This window comes from Lissotriton vulgaris, chromosome 1_1 (assembly GCF_964263255.1).
Source record: "Lissotriton vulgaris chromosome 1_1, aLisVul1.2, whole genome shotgun sequence".
Classification (NCBI taxonomy): domain Eukaryota; kingdom Metazoa; phylum Chordata; class Amphibia; order Caudata; family Salamandridae; genus Lissotriton; species Lissotriton vulgaris.
In genome coordinates this window covers 798,333,802-798,350,865 of record NC_141685.1, presented here as the reverse complement: position 1 = coordinate 798,350,865, position 17,064 = coordinate 798,333,802, and the positions used below count along the sequence as shown (strand labels likewise).

Genomic DNA, 17,064 nt, shown 5'->3' with positions numbered 1-17,064 from the left:
GAACGTAAACATAGAAAGAGACGGATGGGACGGGAAAGAGATAGCGACAAAGAGAGGTGTAGTCACCGGGGGGGGGGGCGAGACAATAGGAGAGTGAGGAGACATGTACTCCGGGCTTCCAGAAGCTCAACCTGTCTCCAGAGTGCTGAGGGGGAGGGGGGATAATGTCAGAGGGAGGGGACGGAGAGGAGAAGGTGGGGAGGGCTGGGGCCCGCGCTCCCTCCATCCTCTGAAGATCGAGGCACCGCACTGAGCACCAGCGGCCAGAGGAGGGGGAGGCTGGGACCGCGGCTGCACCTCGTCCTCACCTCGCTCCTCTTTCTTCCCTCCGCAATCTCGGACAGTCGGGCTTGGAAGGAGCGCCCCTCCGCTCCCACCACCTGTCGAGGGAAGTCACTCCGAGGCGCGCCAGGTGAGCTTCAGAGGGGGCAGAAAACCAGAGCTGGACAGTAACACTCGGCTTCACTCTTTTTGGACTTGGCACCTGCTGGGCACCCCTCCAGAGGGTGGTAAAGCACTACAGCAAATAAAGCGCCTACAAGAAGGTCCTATTGGCACTCAGGGATGAAGAGAGAACGGTCTTGGTTCGTGTAAGGCGCTCCCTCTATTGGAAAGTTTTTCCCAGTCCGGGAGCGTTTTCGAGGTGCATGGTGCCCCAGAAGAGGAGTAGAGGCCTTCTGCGCCCCCTTTGGTAGCTGCGACCCTCTGGTTCTAGCGGGAAGGAAAGCAAGTCTGTGCGTGCGCCCCACCTGGCCAGCGCTCACCCACTGGGTGCCAGAGGTTGGACGTTGAGCGTGTCTGCAGCCTTTTCACCAACTTTCACCTGTTACGGGTTACAGAAGACCAGCCGAGCACGGCTGCACTGCCTTTGCCAGCTTGATCCAGTTGGACATCGCTGAGGGAGCGGCAAGTGGCCCTGTTTCCCCTCCACCTGCTCGGCTCCGTGGGCATCACGAATGGACGAAAGCCTCTTCACATCAGAAGGTGGTCACTGAGAGCACCTGCTCCGCCGAAGCCAGCGTGGGCCCTTTAGGCATCAGCAAGGGGTTATTACGAGTACCCAGGTAAGGGCACTTTATGTAAACCTGTGTCTTCTTCGCCAAATTGGAGACTTAGGACATCCCGAACGGAAGGTCAAGTGATTCTGCCGTCCCTTCAAACCCTGAACCCACTGGGCATTACAGGAGGAACATGGAATGAGGGATTGGCTGTTGGGCGAAGTAGCAAAGCTTCCTGCACCCCGGTCACCAGCCTGGACATGGGAGAGCTCGCGCTGAGTGCAGATGTGCCCTCTTCACCAGTGTCAGCCAGTTAGTCATTCTGAAGGAACTATACACTAGGTATGTGTGTGCCTCATTAGACCGTTTCTACAGGTTTGACATCCCAGACTAAACATTAAGTGCGCCTGTGGCCACACCCCATCCACCTATTGGACTTCCCACAGCAGCGTCGCTGCGCCCAGATTCAGGTTGCACCCATCAGGTGTTCCAGAGGGCAGGTCAAGCATCCTTGGATGCCTTTGCCAGCTCGTTTCCATCACTAGGATAACGCCAAGCGTCTTGAAGCCTGCTGCTTCGGTTTATAACCACTGGGTCAAGCGCTACGACGAGGATAGCGCACAGGTGGGAGACGGAGCGAGAATAGCGCCTAGAAGAAAGAGAAGACTTTGTGTTACTCAAAGTGAAGGAGCAAAAGGATTTCAAAGGAAGAATAAACGGGCAGAAGGAAATAAGAGGCAACACAACTTTTACGCGGTGGCGTGCCCACTGAACACTGGATATTTGCCGCTGAAGTGACTGGGAAAGACGTCCCAAGTCTTTGTAGCGGTTGGCATCACACTTGTCCACAAGCATCAACCACACAGCTCATGCCATGCCGCACACACGCCTCTTGTTATTGGTGACGGCAGTCCTCGCGCTGTGGGCAACCAGAGCTGCCAAGCTCAGCCCCGTGGTGCAACACAAGCGGGCACTGGTGATGAGGGCAGACCGGAACCTGCTGCCCAAGGAGGGGGAACGCTGCCGCCTGGGGGGCGGAAACCGTCGACCTCCCCAGGCCCCCCAGCACCAGCCTTTCGGAGTTTACCCTAGAAGCCCCCCGTCGACCCTTGGGGGTCTCATGAAGGGAGATGCAACGGGGTTACAGAGACAGCCATCCACAGAGGGGTCTCTAGTGGGAAACGCTCCCAGCCAGGGTCTGAGGAGAGTCACGAGAAATGCTCCGGCCATGTGGTCTCCTGCTGGCGGGGACGGCGCATCTGCAACAAGTCGGCACGGCCACGGCAGACGAGGAAGCAAGCACAGTCCTCACAGCAAACTGGGCCGCGGCATTGGCCAGGCCGGCCTCGAGAACGGTGGAAATGGCGGGAGGCGGCCAAGGCATGCCGAGGCACATGCCAACGATCACATTGAGGTATTCCACCCCTGGCACCAGCACCCTGGGCACGGGCCTAAAGAGTGGGACGAGCCACTGCCCGGCCCTTCACATGCAGCCCGTAAAGAGGTGGCAGCTCTTTACTTTTCCAGAAACCGAGAGGAAGTGCTAGTGGTGAGGCCGGAAGTGCTGGACAGGAAGCTGCCCAGAAAGGAGTTCACCGTGGAAGTCTGGGTAAAGCCGGAAGGAGGGCAAGGCAACCCTGCCGTCATTGCAGGTAAGGCTTGTATCAACACGTCCAAGTCAGGCTATGTCCCTCCTCAGAATAATGCCCCCCCCTCACCCCACCCCCTTGTCACACATAACTCTAGTCTATCCCTAACACCGCAAACACAATGTACCTTGGGGCCAATTTATTTTATGTCTCCAGGAAAGCATGCTCCAAATCCTGAGCTTTCCTTTCACAAACTACTGTAACCTGGTACTTTAATCTGATTGGTTTATTGTGAGACAATGCCACTTCTCCCAGAATGCCCTGAATTATTAGTTACTTGATCCCAGAGGCTGCCTAAAGATCGTCTAGCCTGGGAGGCCAAGTTGTTTTAGAGCAATAAAGCGATGTTGTACTGCACCGGCCCCCACAATGTGCGTGCAGGGTTGTCATTTACTATTCGACAGTCTTGTGTTTTTTTTCACGCATCACTGCTAAACATGCTTATCACAGAGGCGAGTAAGTTCTGTTGGCTGAAAATCTAAGACTGCTGCACGCCACCCTCGAGGCATGAGATCAGTTGGCATCGATGTATGCGCTACATAAAGGCCACCTGTGGTAATGCTGGTGTGCTGGGCGAGCCTCCCCTCTTTCAGGGGTCGATAACATGATGAGAAGAGGACACAGCTATTTCTTAGAGCGCAGCACGACCCTAGACATCGGCAGCGCCCGAGACAACGAGCATGCACGATTCCCAGGTCGTTTCTGAGTGAAAGCAAACTCGTGCAAAGCGCCTTGAGGCGGTGGGGGTTGTAGCGCGCTCGAGTCCAGAGCCATAAATGCATACGATGTCTGGCTCATATCAGCTGCTTAAAGTCTGATGTACCCGAGGTGGGACATCTTCAGTGGCCCAGAAAGGCCAGGGCTGCATGTCTGAGTCGCACTCATGATACGGTCTCCCCAGCATCTTTTTTTTGTGTTAGGGTGGGAGGTTGGCGCTAAAACCTGTGGACTATCCATATGCACCCCCAACTGATGGATTGAACTCCTTACTATAAATACAATCCTTGTTACTTCCAACTGAGGAATAAAGAAAACGGATAATAAAGTGATTCGCCCAAGATCACTCAGCGTGTTGAAGTGGTGAAGGAACGATTAGACCAGCTCATGTCTCTTGCTTCCATTAAATTCAAAGGGTTAACCAGTAACGGACTTCAGCTGCCAGGACACCTATGCACTACAAATAACCGAGTAATAAAAACAACAGGGCATTGATTTTATAGAGAACTTCATGACACCGTTTTAGCGTTTCTAAGCAATATGAAAGGTGTTGCCATTACTCACACTAATTCTACTCACTTTTTCACATTTATAGGGTCGAATATCTGAGTAGAGACTTGTTTTGCACTCGTGACCTCCCGGCGACACCTGCTGACACTGAGTTATCAGGCTTATCTTGGTCCAGTAAAAGGCTTTTATTTGAGAACTTCTAGAATTCTGTATTTTAGAAGATGCAGTCCTAGGTAAGCAAATTGAAGCAAATATATAAAGAGCAATCCCAGAGCGGGATTCTAGAAGGAAAGGTTGAATTTGAATGTAGTTTCTGAGGTGGAAGTTTTAGGCAAGTGACACTTTTCAGGCTCTCCCTCATGACCTCCTCCTCGGACTCCCTCACTGCCACCCTCCGCCAAGGCCCCTCATCTCTCCATAGCCCCTCCCCCTAATGACCTCCTCGGACTTCCTCACTGCCACCCTGCGCCAGTGCCCCTCATCTCTCCATAGCCCCTCCCCATCATGACCTCCTCCTGAGACTCCCTCACTGCTCCCCTCTGCCAGTGCCCCTCATCTCTCCATAGCCCCTCCCCCTCATGACCTCCTCCTGGGACTCCCTCACTGCCACCCTCCGCCAGTGCCCCTCATCTCTCTGTAGCCCCTCCCCCTCATGACCTCCTCAGACTCCCTCACTGCCACCCTCCGCCAGTGCCCCTCATCTCTCCATAGTCCCTCCCCCTCATGGCCTCCTCGGACTCCCTCACTGCCACCCTCCGCCTGTGCCCCTCATCTCTCCATAGCCCCTCCCCCTCATGACCTCCTCCTGGGACTCCCTCACTGCCACCCTCCGCCAGTGCCCCTCATCTCTCTGTAGCCCCTCCCCCTCATGACCTCCTCGGACTCCCTTACTGCCACCCTCCGCCAGTGCCCCTCATCTCTCCATAGCCCCTCCCCCTCATGGCCTCCTCCTGAGACTCCCTCACTGCTCCCCTCTGCCAGTCCCCCTCATCTCTCCATAGCCCCTCCCCCTCATGACCTCCTCCTCGGACTCTCTCACTGCCACCCTCCCCCTGTGCCCCTCATCTCTCCATAGCCCCTCCCCCTCATGACCTCCTCAGACTCCCTCACTGCCACCCTCCGCCAGTGCCCCTCATCTCTCCATAGCCCCTCCCCCTCATGACCTCCTCGGACTCCCTCACTGCCACCCTCCGCCAGTGCCCCTCATCTCTCTGTAGCCCCTCTCCCTCATGACCTCCTCGGACTCCCTCACTGCCACCCTCCGCCAGTGCCCCTCATCTCTCCATAGCCCCTCCCCCTCATGACCTCCTCAGACTCCCTCACTGCCACCCTCCGCCAGTGCCCCTCATCTCTCCATAGCCCCTCCCCCTCATGACCTCCTCGGACTCCCTCACTGCCACCCTCCGCCAGTGTCCCTCATCTCTCTGTAGCCCCTCCCCCTCATGACCTCCTCGGACTCCCTCACTGCCACCCTCCGCCAGTGCCCCTCATCTCTCCATAGCCCCTCCCCCTCATGACCTCCTCCTGGGACTCCCTCACTGCCACCCTCCGCCAGTGCCCCTCATCTCTCTGTAGCCCCTCCCCCTCGTGACCTCCTTGGACTCCCTCACTGCCATCCTCCACAGTGCCCCTCATCGCTCCAAAGCCCCACCTCCTCGGATTCCCTCATTGTCACTCTCCAACAGTGCCCTTCATCAAATTAAATTATACCGCGTTGGGTCATCTCAGGCGGTGAAATTAGGGCACCTCATTGGTGGCCATTCATGTCTGGGGGGAGACAGCGTCCCAGAGGGGGCCTTCCTTGATTTTAAAAAGAAGAACAAATAGCCACACATTCTCTTACCTGCTGGTTCATTGTCACAGCCGATGTGATAAGCAGCTGCGGGGCCAGGAAAGGCGAATCAGGATAAACCAATCACGCAACTCTGAGGAAGAAAAACAACCTTCAGAAGAACGTTTTAAATGAAAGTGGCCATTTACTACTGGCCTTCAAGACGTCACTGCTAGGGCCAGGCTCATGGTTGGGTGGGCCATTTTCATGTCTGGGTGGGCCTGGCCCACCCGCTAGGACCGATACTAAACACTAATTCATTTCTAGACTTTTCAAGAGACGATACAGATAGATATGTATACTTACATGTATTGAGTTTAAAAAATATTTCTTTTACTTGTGTCCATATTGGGTACACTATTTTGTTGCCAGCTGTCTACATTGTTTTTGCCTGGATATTTTTCTATCCATTGTTTAGCCCTGATCCAGGAATCTGATTTCATTCAGGGGGTCCCTGTTTAACGCCAGAGAATGCAGAACAATGTCATACATTCACCCCAGTACAGAGATCTGGGCCTAAATCCATCGTTGTTTTTCACTCCACACCACCACAGTTCAGACGTGGCCATATGCAAATCAGTCTGACCCTGTGCCTCATGGGAACAGTCCAGCCCAACTGCCAAGCCATGCCTTCCCTGGACCGGAAACAAGCTTCCGAGGACCGGTTTCTGGCATTCCAGCCGTCTTCAGCCAACTGGACGGGCCTGCTCCACACAGTGGTGTGGTGACTGTACCTAAAAGACGCAATCGTAAAATTAGCTCACTGAGCCGTCTTGTCCGCAGAGCATGTGCCAAGGTCTTTGCCCAACGAGAACATGCTTTTAAGGTGAAATGTACAAGCTGTCCACTGGCAGTTTTCCCACCCGTGAATTAAGCTCAGGTCTATCTTATAGGTTACATCGTTTTGCATGCCAGGAATTCCAGGCCCACGCTGTTAATAGAATAATTCAAAATAACAGGTCCCACAATGCATAGTACTCCTGGCCACCACGCAGCACTGAAAGTAAATGCGTGGGTCAGTCAGGTACTCAGTCGTAGAAATGACCTTTCATCCACCAGAGCCATTGCATAAACAACGTCAGCAGGTGGGAGACTACATCACACAGACTTCCACAGTTTTGAGCTGTACAACATCGGAACGCGTAGTTCAATTAAACGTACCAAGCCAGCTGCGGGCTCGAACTGAACTCACAGTTTAAAGTTTGTCGTGGTGTTTAAGCTAGCCGCTCTAGGCATGCTGGGATCTGTGGACCTATATTTATAATGGGAAATACACTGGGAAATCCCGCATTTATTCTCAATCCAATAACTTTAACAGGATGATACTGTAAACCAGTCTGAGAAAGGATTCGATTCGAATCGAGAAATTCATGCTGTGCAGATCTCTGCTGCAGGCGCATTAACCAAGTAAGCTTCCTTAGACACTAAAAAGTGCAGACTCTTCCCCTTTTCTTCCTTTCTCGCTCCAAAACTTCACATGTGAATTTTTGACCCCAGGAGTATTTTCAAGTTATTTGCATCTGTTATGAATTGTTCCTGCTGGCAGCTGCTTGGCTCACAGTCCGCCTGCTGCTTGTGATGGCAACCGCAAGAACGGTAATACAACATTGGCTAATGGTCAGCAAAGTGGCTCAGTGAGTTTCATGCATGCTCCTGAAATGTGCAGTGAGCCGGAGGTCACAAGTTCAAGTGCGTTCAGTGCTGACAGCCCTTTCAGACTTCTGATGTTGATGAAGAAACCACTGTTACACGTGGTTATTTTAATAAAGCCTTTTATGACGACATACCTGATTTGCCACTGTAATAACAGGCGCCATAAATACTCACTACATTTTTTCACCAGTGAAGGATGGAACGCTTGGCTAGTCCAGCCCGGATTGTAATTTAAGACCTGCAGGGTACTCGCCGACTCCTCTGCGCCAGGGGCTCATCCCACTGAGCTGTATTTCTGTATGCAGCCTTGATGCCCAAGGGCGCCATCTCCATGTGGCGAAATGGCATGTCATGTTGGGTTTTATGTAACACTTACGCTATCCTTGTTAATATTTTCATATTTATTTAGACATTTTCTAAAGCTCACACTCATCCCCAAAGGGATATCCAAACGATAGACAAATTCAAGACCAAGAAAACACCAAACTAAACAAAAGTAGGGAACGGGGGTAGAACATGTAAAGAAGAGACACACCACTAGTCAGAGAAAAACCATGCTCTCAGTGAGTTCCGAAAAGCGGTAAATTTATGCAGGGCTTTAAGTGAGCCGAGTCCTGCCGGTGCTGAGCACCGCCATTTTTTAAACGGGGGCCTCGAGATGGGTCCCTATCGGCTCTGTTTTGTGCCCTTGCACAGGCGTGCAGTTTTTTCCGGACTGCAGTCAGTGACAGCAGGCACATGGATGTGTGCGTGCTCACACTGCTCACTTCTCACTAGTGGAAAGTTACGACATGACGTCATGCCAGGTGACCGTTGTGGGGGAAGGGAAATAATTTATAGAGAGTAATTTTCTCTCAGGATTTCCCTTCTCTTTTTGAAAGCAGGATCAGCAACATCGTCCTGGTGTCACCAAAACTTTAAGTGGAAGACGTTTCAAAATATTATATACAGCAAACCATAGTTGCTGCTTATTTACCTTATGCAACTAACAACCACGACAAAGCCAATAGTCTTGACTTGTAGGTATGATGTTACTTGTATCATGCATCTCGATGCAATGACAGAAGCAGCAAAATACCCATTGGGCAGCACACTATGCTAAGCACAGATTTTTAGCTTATGTGTTTTTAAGTCACGCCCTTAATTACTTCGGCCACGCCTCCTTGAGAGAGGCCCCCGTTTTTTCATTCCACTTAAAGCCCTGAGTTTATGCGTCAAACTCAGTTTTCATGGAAGGTCGTTTCAGTGGATGGCTGCCAAATAGGTAAGGGATCGTCTGTCAGTTCTGGCTGATTGGCTTACCTGAGCCCTTCAGAGGGTTAGTAGAAACAGACTTTATTCCTGAAGATATTTGCACCTGTATTGTAAACCTCCCTGGTGCCAGGGCCGGACTGGGAGCCCAAAACAGCCATCGCAAGTAAGAAGGGCCGCCAGAGCCCACCCTCCCCTGTGAAGCACTGCTACTAAACAACACCATACCCAAGCACTACTGCTTTTGTTACTGGGGGGCCGATATTGCAGCACAGTCGCAAAACCCCCTCACCGCTCCAATCCAGCCTCCTGGGGAACCACCCGATCCCCGCTACTGCTAGTCCGACCCTGTCCAGTGCACATGGCAGAGCAAAGTAAAAATAGCTCTCTCACCTGTAGGAAGCCAGCAAAGGGACTTTACCCTTAAGGGTTCTTACAGAGGCTCTGTTGGAAAAATTACAAATCATACAAGCAACTACATTTTGAATACTTTGCAGTGGTGTAAGGAGATAATCAGGCATTTCGGCATATAGGGCATTCCCGTAATCAAGCCGACTTGTAATAAGTGCTCAAATTATGATTTTACGGTGATGGTTAGGAATTCCACTGTAAATCCTGCAAAGTGACCACATGATTCCAAGGCAGCTCCCACACACTGCATTTGCTGGATCTTTCATAGAAGTTGACTCATTAACGAAGAAGCCTCAGGGCCTGATTCACAAAGGTAAACTCACACTTTTGTGTAAGTTTACGATTTTTTGAAAGTCACTGAACAATTTTACGTGTAGTATCTTTACGACTGCAATGTTTCCTCACTTCCGGCAGAGATGCCACACATAAAAAGATAGGCAAAGATTGCTTTGTGAATTGAAAATAATCGTAAACTTACACAAAAGTGTAAGTTTACCTTTGTGACTCAGGTCATACATTCATATTTGCTTTCTTGGGGCTCAGAACCAAATCCAAAGTGTTCAGCCACCAAGTGCCGTTCCAAATAGAGTCCGCCTCTGTAAACAGGAGTACCTCTGTTTTGTCTCCTTTAAGTTTCAAGCTTCAAAGCACGAAAGAGGAACATGAGGGAATGGGCAGAGGGAAAGCAATGAGCACAGACCTCCTATTTTTCCCAGGTCCCTTCGCGAGTAGCCCATCCAATCCAGGTTTTTTGCATTGCATTCTGGGACTTGTAATCCTCTTTACCTGTTTTACAATGAGAGCCATAAATCAGAGAAAGCAAGGCTGAACCTGGATTGCATGAGTTACTCACGCACAAACTTTCCAAATTTGTGAGAACTGCAAGCCTGAGGGAAAGAATAGGTAAGCGCAAGATGGACCTCAATGCTTTTCCTCGTTGGTTGCTTGTGCCGTGCCTACACTGCCCTAAATCCATTTCAAAGCACTACAGGGTGAACCGAAGGGGCATGAGTAGAAAATAAGCAAGCCTTAGGGTGAGGATGGTAAACAGGCCAGGGTTGTAAAGAAAAGGAGTTGGTGGGGCACAGTAAGGGTTACTACAGGAAAGATAGTTAAAAGAACACACGCAACGGCAAACATTATGGGTTAATAATCAGGGAACTGTCCTGCAAAAATGGAGAGTAAGCAGATATGTCGAGGACACACACACTGTGTCTATGTAGCACCTGCTTTGCTTTCCCCACTCTCTACCCCCCTCTCTCTCTCACCATCTCTTTCTGTGGGTGGTCATGTTAAAGTGCTCTGCAGGGTATTGAAGTGCTGGCCCAGAGCCCTCTTCTGATCCTGCTGCCTGCATTGCACAGGCGGGATTGCCACATCAGGATATCATCTTTTAAGTCCTGTGCTTTCTCCGAGAACCTAGTATGTTCTGGGAGTCGTAGTCTTGATTTGTTGCATTTCAACCAATTAGACAACACACCTGATGACAGCACAGGAAAGTCCAGCACTTAAAAAACAAACAGTGCACTGTATTGTATTGTATGAGATACTTTTAAAACGTGGCTGCCACCCAACGGGTATCCTGGGGCTGGGATTACCAAAAAAAGACACTGTGTGTGACTGAATTGAAAGGTATCTAGGAATTAATCTCTAGGAAAGAGTCTAGTTTTCAACTCCTTCCTGAATCATGGTAGAATGTTCATTTGTCTCAGCTCGATTGGTAAGGAATTCCAAAGACGAGATGCGGCAAAACTAAAAGACCTACCACCTAATCGGGCTCTATTGATGCGGGGGTTACAAACCAGATTGACTGAGGAGGACCGTAGACTTTTAGCTGGGCAGTACCATTGAAATTTCCTCTGTATGGGGTTTAGGCCCCATTTTGTGTATTGCTCTGTAGACAATACACAGTGCCTTAAATTGAACTTTGCTCTATCGGTAGCCAATGAAGATCTTTTAAGGCAATTGAGGCTGATGCACTGCGTTGTCTAATTAATGCAAGCTTAGCTGCCATGTTCTGCATTCTTTGCAGTTTTTTCATCAAGTAAGTTGGTGCTCCTAAAAGTAGGGCATTGCAGGAGTCTAATCTGCTCATAATAATACCCCTTACCACTTAAGGTCTTACTGAGGTCGGTAGAAAGGGTTTCAATTTCTATGCCGAGGTTTCTGTACCCAAACCATAAAGTCCTAGGAGTGCAAGTTAGCCGAGCCAGACCAGAACCCCTGGCAAAGGAAAAAGGTGAAACTAAAGCCCGGACGTTTCTGAGGCCCATAAATGAGTAGCATTGTCCAGATTTTTAATCTGTATTCTGGGATTTGTAGTTTTGTGATCTCGTTTGGCTGCAAGCTCTACAATGGAAAGATAAACAGCCGATTGGCTGAGCTACTCACCTGTGAAATCTGAGGGTTCTGTTAGGCCTCCTTTAAAAACAGATAGTAGAGTTTTCTTAGGCACTTTTTCATTTTTGTTTTTGTGGGAAAGGATTCCTGAAGGAAAGAACTACAATATTTAAGTTTTATTTTTCAGCCAACTGTTTTTTAAGGTTGGCAGAGAATCTACACAGAAGATGCAGGATAGAAAAATGAAGTGAAGAAAGTTGCACTATGCATACCAAAGAAGGATGGGCCATGTTACACTGCACAACTGACTTTTTTTAACTGCCTGCTATACATAATGCCCTCTAGCCATTTGTCGGGACATTGTCATTTAAAATGTATTATTTTATCATAACGCCTTTTAATATTTTCTCGGGAAGATTGAGCCTCAACACCCTGGGGGATGTTAGGGAGATAAATACCTTTGCACCCTCCCAGGAGTAATGAAAGAAACACACAATACCACAGTTTGCTCAGGAACATATGCAATGTATTTTTCTGTGTTCATGCATACTTGCTGGCCTGCAAGGAAGAAGTCAGTGCACATACTGGGGCTCTCAGCTTGCTTCTTCCCTGAGTGACTGGTATCAGGGTCATATATGCACTTATTAATGCCATCCTAGCAGAACTAAAAATAACGTGGTGCCAAATATGGGCAAAGAGAGAGATTGACAAATATGGGTAAAGAGAGTATTGGAGTAGACCACTCAGAACCTCTGGAATTTTCACTGATTTGTGAGAAACCTGTGCTGTGAGATTCACCACTTGGCTCAGTTTATTTAAAATGTTCCCAAATCGAGAAACTACCTCCTCTAACCCCGAGTGTTTTGGGTATATATATATATATATTTCTTTGTGCCCAATAAAGAAAACTTGTAAGCTTACCCGGCTGGTGCGGCTTGTCATTCCTTCGCTTTGCGGGAAGTTCGAGTGAATATATATATATATATATGTATATATATATACATATATATGTGTATATATCTATCTATATATATATGTTCTCTCTACCTCTCTCTCTTTCTGTCTCTCTCTCTTCCTCCTCCTCCTCCTCCCCCTTTACATTAACATGTTCGAGTACAGGGTGCTTTCACATAGATATGTGTATACATATGCTATAAAGATCTTTTCTTTAATTACATGTAGTTATTGGAGGTATAGAACACGCCGTCAAGGAGCTGATCCTGTCTGCTCAACCTCACAGCCAGGTCTCTTACGATTTCTGTTTCTATGTGTTAGTAGCTCGTCTATGCCGGATTGTTTCTTTGTACTTTGTTATCTGTGGTCTGTAACCCCCGGATGAGCAGATGACCCCCAACAATGCAAAATTGTGGAAGGCATGTACAATTTGGACTACTCACAACTGATAAGCCTTTGGCATCGTTGATTCAGGGCACAGTTTTGACTTGCTGTTCTCACAGGTCCAACATTTTTGCATTTCAAGCAAGAGTCCCTCTCCTGGTCTGCTCATGCTCTGATCTACTTCACTGTATTGCACGATTTCACAATAACGAAGATTAACAAACCTCCTTCCATTTAGTCATCAAGGGTAAGAAATCTATCAAAAAAGCTGCTGACATCCTCCATGCCTCCTCTGATGATTCGCCAGGCAACCTAGATCACCTCAATCAAATCACTACCACTTACCTTGATGAGGTAATCCCACTCAAGAAAATTAAAATCTCCAGGAGCAATACTATGAGACACAATTCTCAAAAGCCCCTGGAAAAATGTCAAGCATCCCTGCCCACAGACTACCTTGTTACATCTGTGACCCCAGCTACAAATCCGTCATACACCGAGGAAAGACCTTCATCAGTTTTGATTATTGGTCCTGACAACTCTCCCAGGGAACTCCTTTTTGGTGTGTTTTAAGTGGGCTGAATATAGTGGGGTGTCTCTAAAATGGGCATGGCCTAAGAAGCATAACTAGAGATGTTACCAAGAGGCGTGGTGTATATAGTTAAGGGCGTGGGTTAAAATATATGAACAGAAATCGTGTGCTTCCTATAGATTGCCACTGGATCAGTATATTGGTGCTTCTAATTGAACTTTCTGTTATTTCATCCAGACATATAACAAAGGACAGATGGCTAGAACAAGACAGGAAGTGTTGGACTGGTCAGTGCTTTTAACCTGTTTACGATCAATGGGTAGCAATGATTTTTTTGTGAATAATTAGGTTTGAAAATCTTTCAATTCTGAAAATATGAGAGGGACTTTCACACCTTGACATCACTTTTCTGTGCAGTTTCTCTGTTAGCTACTTACGCCCTATTTCCGCCAACATCTTTTAGGAATCGATCATCCGCGCATCTAACACCTCATCTCTTTCCTCTTCAGCAACTTCGTTTTATTGTCTCTTGCATGCATTTCCTTGACTATCCTTCACAATCCTAATGCACACACTCACTCACCTGTAAGCAGTGCCTTTTCTTCTATTTTTGTTCTGCCCATACTTAGACATCTGTGTACCTCCTTCACTCTCTATCGCACAGAATCACAGGCAAAATTGGCACTAGTGACCATTGCTCCCTGCGCTCTGTAGAGAGGCCAAGGGTTGGATGAGCATATATTCTGAATACTTTTATGACCCACTGAGAGACACTATGAGAAACTTCCACTTCTGGCTGCACTCCAGAGCTCTCAGTCATGCCTCATCAAAACACCCTTCCACAGACTGAACTCACACAGTTACCTAGAGGCGCCTCAGTACACAGTGCTACTATGCAAGCATAACACTCTTCACACAAAACAGCACCCTTGACATAACAACAACTGATGGGGGATACAAGATTTATTAAAACATGTAAAATGTAAACCGGGATGGCATCGCTGACATGGATTACCTTAATGATGTTTACAGTTGTTCAGAAGTTTATCAGTGTTTTTGCCTGTAAAGTTAGGAATTTGAACGTAGGGCCAGATAGAGAACCGCTTTAATGTTAATTTTTCATTAATGCCGGGTCAGAGATCAGAAGGATCCTTTCTGACTTAAATCCCTGGGGCCTTATTTATGAAGGCCTTGCGCCGCCGGTGCGTCACTTTTAAAATGGGAAAAAGTGACGCATCGGTGGCGCAAGGCCTTCATAAATAAGGCCCCTGCTCTTTAGCCTCTAGAAGTCAAGGGCGGTTCCTCTTAAGGAGCGTTAAGGGTGGTGCCCCTCCCCCATTCTGAGCTGTCACCCACTGCAGGTGGAATATATGAGCATTGGCAACTTTAGTGTGGGGCAGGACAGGCTGCCGTACTATGCTCGCAATATTGTACGTGGAGGAGACGTGGTCTGTCACAGCCATCAGGGGTAACAAGCACTATATAAATACAAACCTTTTTTCCTCTTCTATCCTTCCACTATCCTTCCGAATCCAAATAACTGACTAACCTATCCACCACTTTAATTACTTTCATATTTCACTATACTAATTCAACAATAATCCTTTATGGGTCCCGGAGTAGCCTGCTACTCATTGAAAAAGTGATTCAAAGCCTCTTCAGGGATAGTAAGCAATAATAAATGCAATTACAATACAATACAGTGCACCAAGTGACATCATACATCTGGATGGAAGCCTGCTAGTGAAGTATGCATGTCCAATTGACTGCTAGCTTTAATGCGGCCAACCTGACATGCATACATTTGCCATTTGAATCTGTGCTGTATGAGAGCACTAATTGGACAGAAACCCTGTCCCCTGTCCTCTAACGGAGTGCTGGGATGACCCTCTCAGCCAATCGCGATGTTGTTTTCAAGTTTTGTGTTGAAATCCAGAACATGAAAACAGCGTTGTGATTGGCTAAATTTCTAGTACCTCTCACAGCTCTTTGCTGCCTCCACACAGGAGACACTAGCCCATATTGACGGAGGACACAGAGAAAAGGGAGGTCGGCATGTTCAAACTCCCAGTGGTCTGTCAAGCTGCAGGAAAAGTACGCTCATTTTTGTGACCTTATTGTTGAATCGATTCTCAGTGTTTAGTGTGGCATCTGCTCTCAATGTTGAGAGCAGATGCCAGGTTCGAACCTGACCCTCGTTCTCTGCAACTCTGACCTACATATGCCTATGCACGTAAGGAATGGAAGTGGGAGGATTTTGTTCCTGGGAAGGACACCAGGCCAACGTGACAATGGCCTACAACCTGAGCAATAGAACAGTAGCCAGGCCCCTTCCCTTGCTAAATTTCTCAACCCCTCCCCAGCCCTCCATTGCCTCGGGCACTGGCCTAGCAGGGAAGGGGATTGAGTATAAAACAGGACTGATGTGCCATCCATAGGGGCAGGGGAGGGGGGCTAGCTGAGGTGAAGATGGCCCAAGTCTACAACATCACCTGTCCCCCACAGCAAGTCCAACGTAAAAATCTACCCTTCCCCACCCACAGTGTCAGAAGGCCCATGTGCTGAGGTGTCAGAAAAAAACACAGTTTCTGGGCTTCATTGGCCCCACTGGGGCCGAGGTGAAAATGGCAATCATCAGATCCCCAGCCCACCATCAGTGCGATTGTTTGGCAGGGGTTCAAGAAGAAGCCACAGCTGAACATACCCTCTAGGGCCATATCACACAGCCCCCCCAGGAATGCTGCTTTTATCTCCCTGTGTCAGTGCCCTCTGTGGGCTGGGAAAGGAAACACGCATTGGCATAGCCAATAGGTCTCGCGTTTGGGACCTTATAAGTATTTAATTATGCAGCACAATATCCTTGGTGTAACAGCAACTGTTGAATGGCTATACACTTAGAATGTCCCAAAGGCGAGACCTATTGGCTATGCCAATACTTGTTTGTTTTGAAGTGAAGCGTCTACAGTCTAGACAGGTTTGTTATGGCTTCTACAAATCGTTTTTTTTTTTTGCAACAATTTCTTATTTGTAGAAAAACATGATACAAATGTTGCTTGCAGTGACTAATCAGACATGTCAATTACATTGGGGAGAAGGGGAGGTGGAAAGAGAAATTGGTGGGGAAGTAGTTAAGAGCAGGGAAGGGAGAGAACGGAAAAGATAAGTGGAACAAGTAAAATATGTAACAATAGATCACATCTTTATGCCCCTTATATAATCTTCAGATCACAGATATTCCAGTTGTACATCACAAGGGTGTCCCCATATATTGATAGCAAAATTCCAGTACTCAAATGGGGGCAGAAACATATTAAAACATTTTTTGCTGGATAAGATTAGCTTTTATTGAATAGCCAGGTAACATTGTCAGTTGTCCTTCGCCGGATATCTTTCAGATACCAACTCGAATTTCATTTCAGCTCCTAGAGAATGTGTTCACTCTATGCTGTCCTGGCCAGTCCAGTTAGCCAATCTCTCTTTATTCTTTATTCCGGTCTAAGTAGACCATCAAAGCACAAGTATTAAAAAGTACAAAATAATGATTACATACCAAGCAATCAAGGTCAAAAACATTCTGAGTCCTATCTTAAAACCATTAGACATTGGACTCCAAAGAATCAAGTGAGATGCAGAAAGATTTTCCACTTCAATAATTCATAAAAATTATACTATAAATGATATCCCATTAAACCACCAGACACATACGAGTTTCAAAGGCTAATAGCAGATTTTAAAAAATGGGCAACCCTAAAACACATTTTCTCCTTGCATAAGAACTGCAGATAACCCAATCATCCTTAGAGGGCAGTGTAAATTGCCGCCAGGGCCCCAGAA

General features: G+C 47.9%; 1 protein-coding gene across 1 annotated transcript in view; it reads left to right on the top strand.

The window, feature by feature from the left end:
• Positions 1–274: 274 nt before the first annotated feature.
• Positions 275–17,064, top strand: part of PAPPA2 (pappalysin 2) — an 853,188-nt gene continuing 836,398 nt past the window's right edge. The window contains exon 1 of the mRNA XM_086956586.1: positions 275–2,650. Coding sequence (XP_086812712.1) covers positions 1,873–2,650 — 778 coding nt within the window. The 5' untranslated portion in view covers positions 275–1,872. The remainder of the gene's footprint in view (positions 2,651–17,064) is intronic.